The 2,205-nt window shown below is 39.6% G+C and overlaps 1 protein-coding gene across 1 annotated transcript in view; it reads left to right on the plus strand.

The window, feature by feature from the left end:
* The window catches only part of si:ch211-196i2.1 (collagen alpha-1(I) chain), a gene marked incomplete in the record, with an annotated part of 126,655 nt that overhangs the window by 104,995 nt on the left and 19,455 nt on the right, over positions 1-2,205 (plus strand). Inside the window, 5 exon segments of the mRNA XM_024298772.2 lie at positions 175-282; positions 406-459; positions 540-593; positions 1,623-1,676; positions 2,053-2,160. Coding sequence (XP_024154540.1) covers positions 175-282; positions 406-459; positions 540-593; positions 1,623-1,676; positions 2,053-2,160 — 378 coding nt within the window.

Raw genomic sequence — 2,205 nt, forward strand, 5'->3', positions numbered from 1 at the left:
CCTATTGCACTTCTGGTTGGATGCCAAACTGCATTTCGTTGCCTTGTACTCGTTCATGTGTAATGACAATAAAGTTGAATCTAATCTAATCTAATATATATATATATATATATATATATATATATTTATAAAAGAGCAATACAATCACCGTTGTAACCCCTCCCTGCTTTTCAGGGCCCTCCTGGTCTTCCAGGTCCCAATGGTCCAACAGGCAAACTTGGTCCCAGAGGGAGCATTGGACCCCCAGGGCCTCAGGGGCCACAGGGACCAGCAGGAATCCCAGTGAGTGGGTACCTGCCACTGACCAATGTTTTTCTTTACATACACTCTGCCTTTTTGTTTTTATGCTGCTAAGGAATGTGGCAGGGAAAGCATAAAAACAGGCTCTCTCATTGATCTCTTCAGGGCCCCCAGGGTGATGCTGGGTTAGCTGGAGTCACAGGGGACAGAGGACAGAAGGTACAACATCATGCATGTAGTGGAAATGTATTGTTTAACATACTTCATTTTAACCACTTACCTGTAAACTCAACCCACAGGGTTTTCCAGGGCCAGCAGGGAGTGATGGCCCCCCAGGACAAAGTGGACCCCAGGTTGCCTTTTCAGTGGTGTAAAAAAGTTTAACCCCATACAAGTATCTGGGTTCTTCTTTCTTCTGCATCTAGGGCTGTCGACTAATCAACGACTAATCGACTATTAAAATAGTTGACGACTAATTTAATAGTTGATTAGTCGTTACTTTACATTATATGGTGCTGGAGTGTAGTAAAGTTGAAAGTTATAATTGGCATTCTGCTAGATTTTTGGACAATTTTGGTATTTATTAAGGTATTTTGGAGTTTAGCTAATATTTTAGCTACATGCTAACTATTTTGGCTAACTTAGTTTTTTTTAATTTTTTGGGCTATTTTGGAGTTAAGCTAATATTTCAGCTGCATGCTAGCTATTTTGGCTGACTTACTTTGTTTTTTTTTTTTGGGTGGGTGGGTTAATTTGGCATTTAGCTAATATTTTAGCAGGCTATCAACTTCAGTGTTTTCAGCTATCAATTTCAACATTTTTAGCTATCAGCACTAGCATCTTCAGTGGCCAAATTCAGCTTACAGCATTCACACTAGTATTATCACAGGTAATGCTGTATATCTAATTTTTATTTAGTTTAAAGCTAATGATGGTTAAGATGTGTGTTTTACATCCAGTTTACACATGACCAGATTAGTCGACTAATCTGAAAAAATAATCAATGATTAGTCGACTATTAAAATAATCGTTTGTGGCAGCACTACCTGTATCACAATATTGATATAACATCTTCATCACAACTGCCCGTATGGGTGGATACGAGCGATCTGCGGGTGAAAAGTGCTCAAACCTGTACGGCGCAGGTGAACAGCACAAAATGTTTAGATTGTAGACAACCTGGTGAGTCATTAGGGTAAAAATGTTCATGCAAGCTGAGGGTGCCAGGTAGCAGTGAAAACTTTAGTGGCTGTGACAAAAATAAAATTAAGATGTTGATGTGAGAAAGTTTATTGCGGGGAAAAATAAATAACATTCTTGAGAATTTAGAGTAAAACTTTGTGACACAATCATCATCTGAATCTCCACTACTGTTTCTGAAGGGTCTCCCCGGTCTGACAGGAACTGAAGGCCCACCTGGAAAGAAAGGAGATCAGGTCAGAGGAGACATCATCTTGTATTATTTGTTGCATGTTTGGTCTTGTACAATAAGCTAAAAAAAATAAAAGTTCTCCTTGTTCATCACATATAAAAAGGAGCATTGAACCCACAGGGTCCAAAACTTAAAGAAGTCCCACTCTCTTTAATTGTCATTTGAGTGCAGTAAGTCTGTTTGTCTTTACCAAGACAACAACGACAATCGAACCTATAAAAATGTTTATATTTTGCAAAATGTCATGTTTATAAAAAATCCTAAACAACACATTTTACTCACCTTTTCCTGCATTTTCCCAGCACTGTCAGTCTAATTATGTTTTGAATCAATGAACAGATCCCATCAACTTTTTGTGGGGTTTTTGTTCTCCTTAACAGGGAGTCCAAGGACCCTGTGGGAAGCCTGGCGCTCAGGGGCTCAACGGACCACGGGGTCTTGAGGGGATAAAAGGACTACAAGGGCCACCGGGTCCACCCGGTAAACAGGTAAATGAGTTTGACAGAGGAACATTACACAGTTGCAGAAATGAG

This window comes from Oryzias melastigma, linkage group LG12, assembly GCF_002922805.2.
Source record: "Oryzias melastigma strain HK-1 linkage group LG12, ASM292280v2, whole genome shotgun sequence".
NCBI classification, from domain to species: domain Eukaryota; kingdom Metazoa; phylum Chordata; class Actinopteri; order Beloniformes; family Adrianichthyidae; genus Oryzias; species Oryzias melastigma.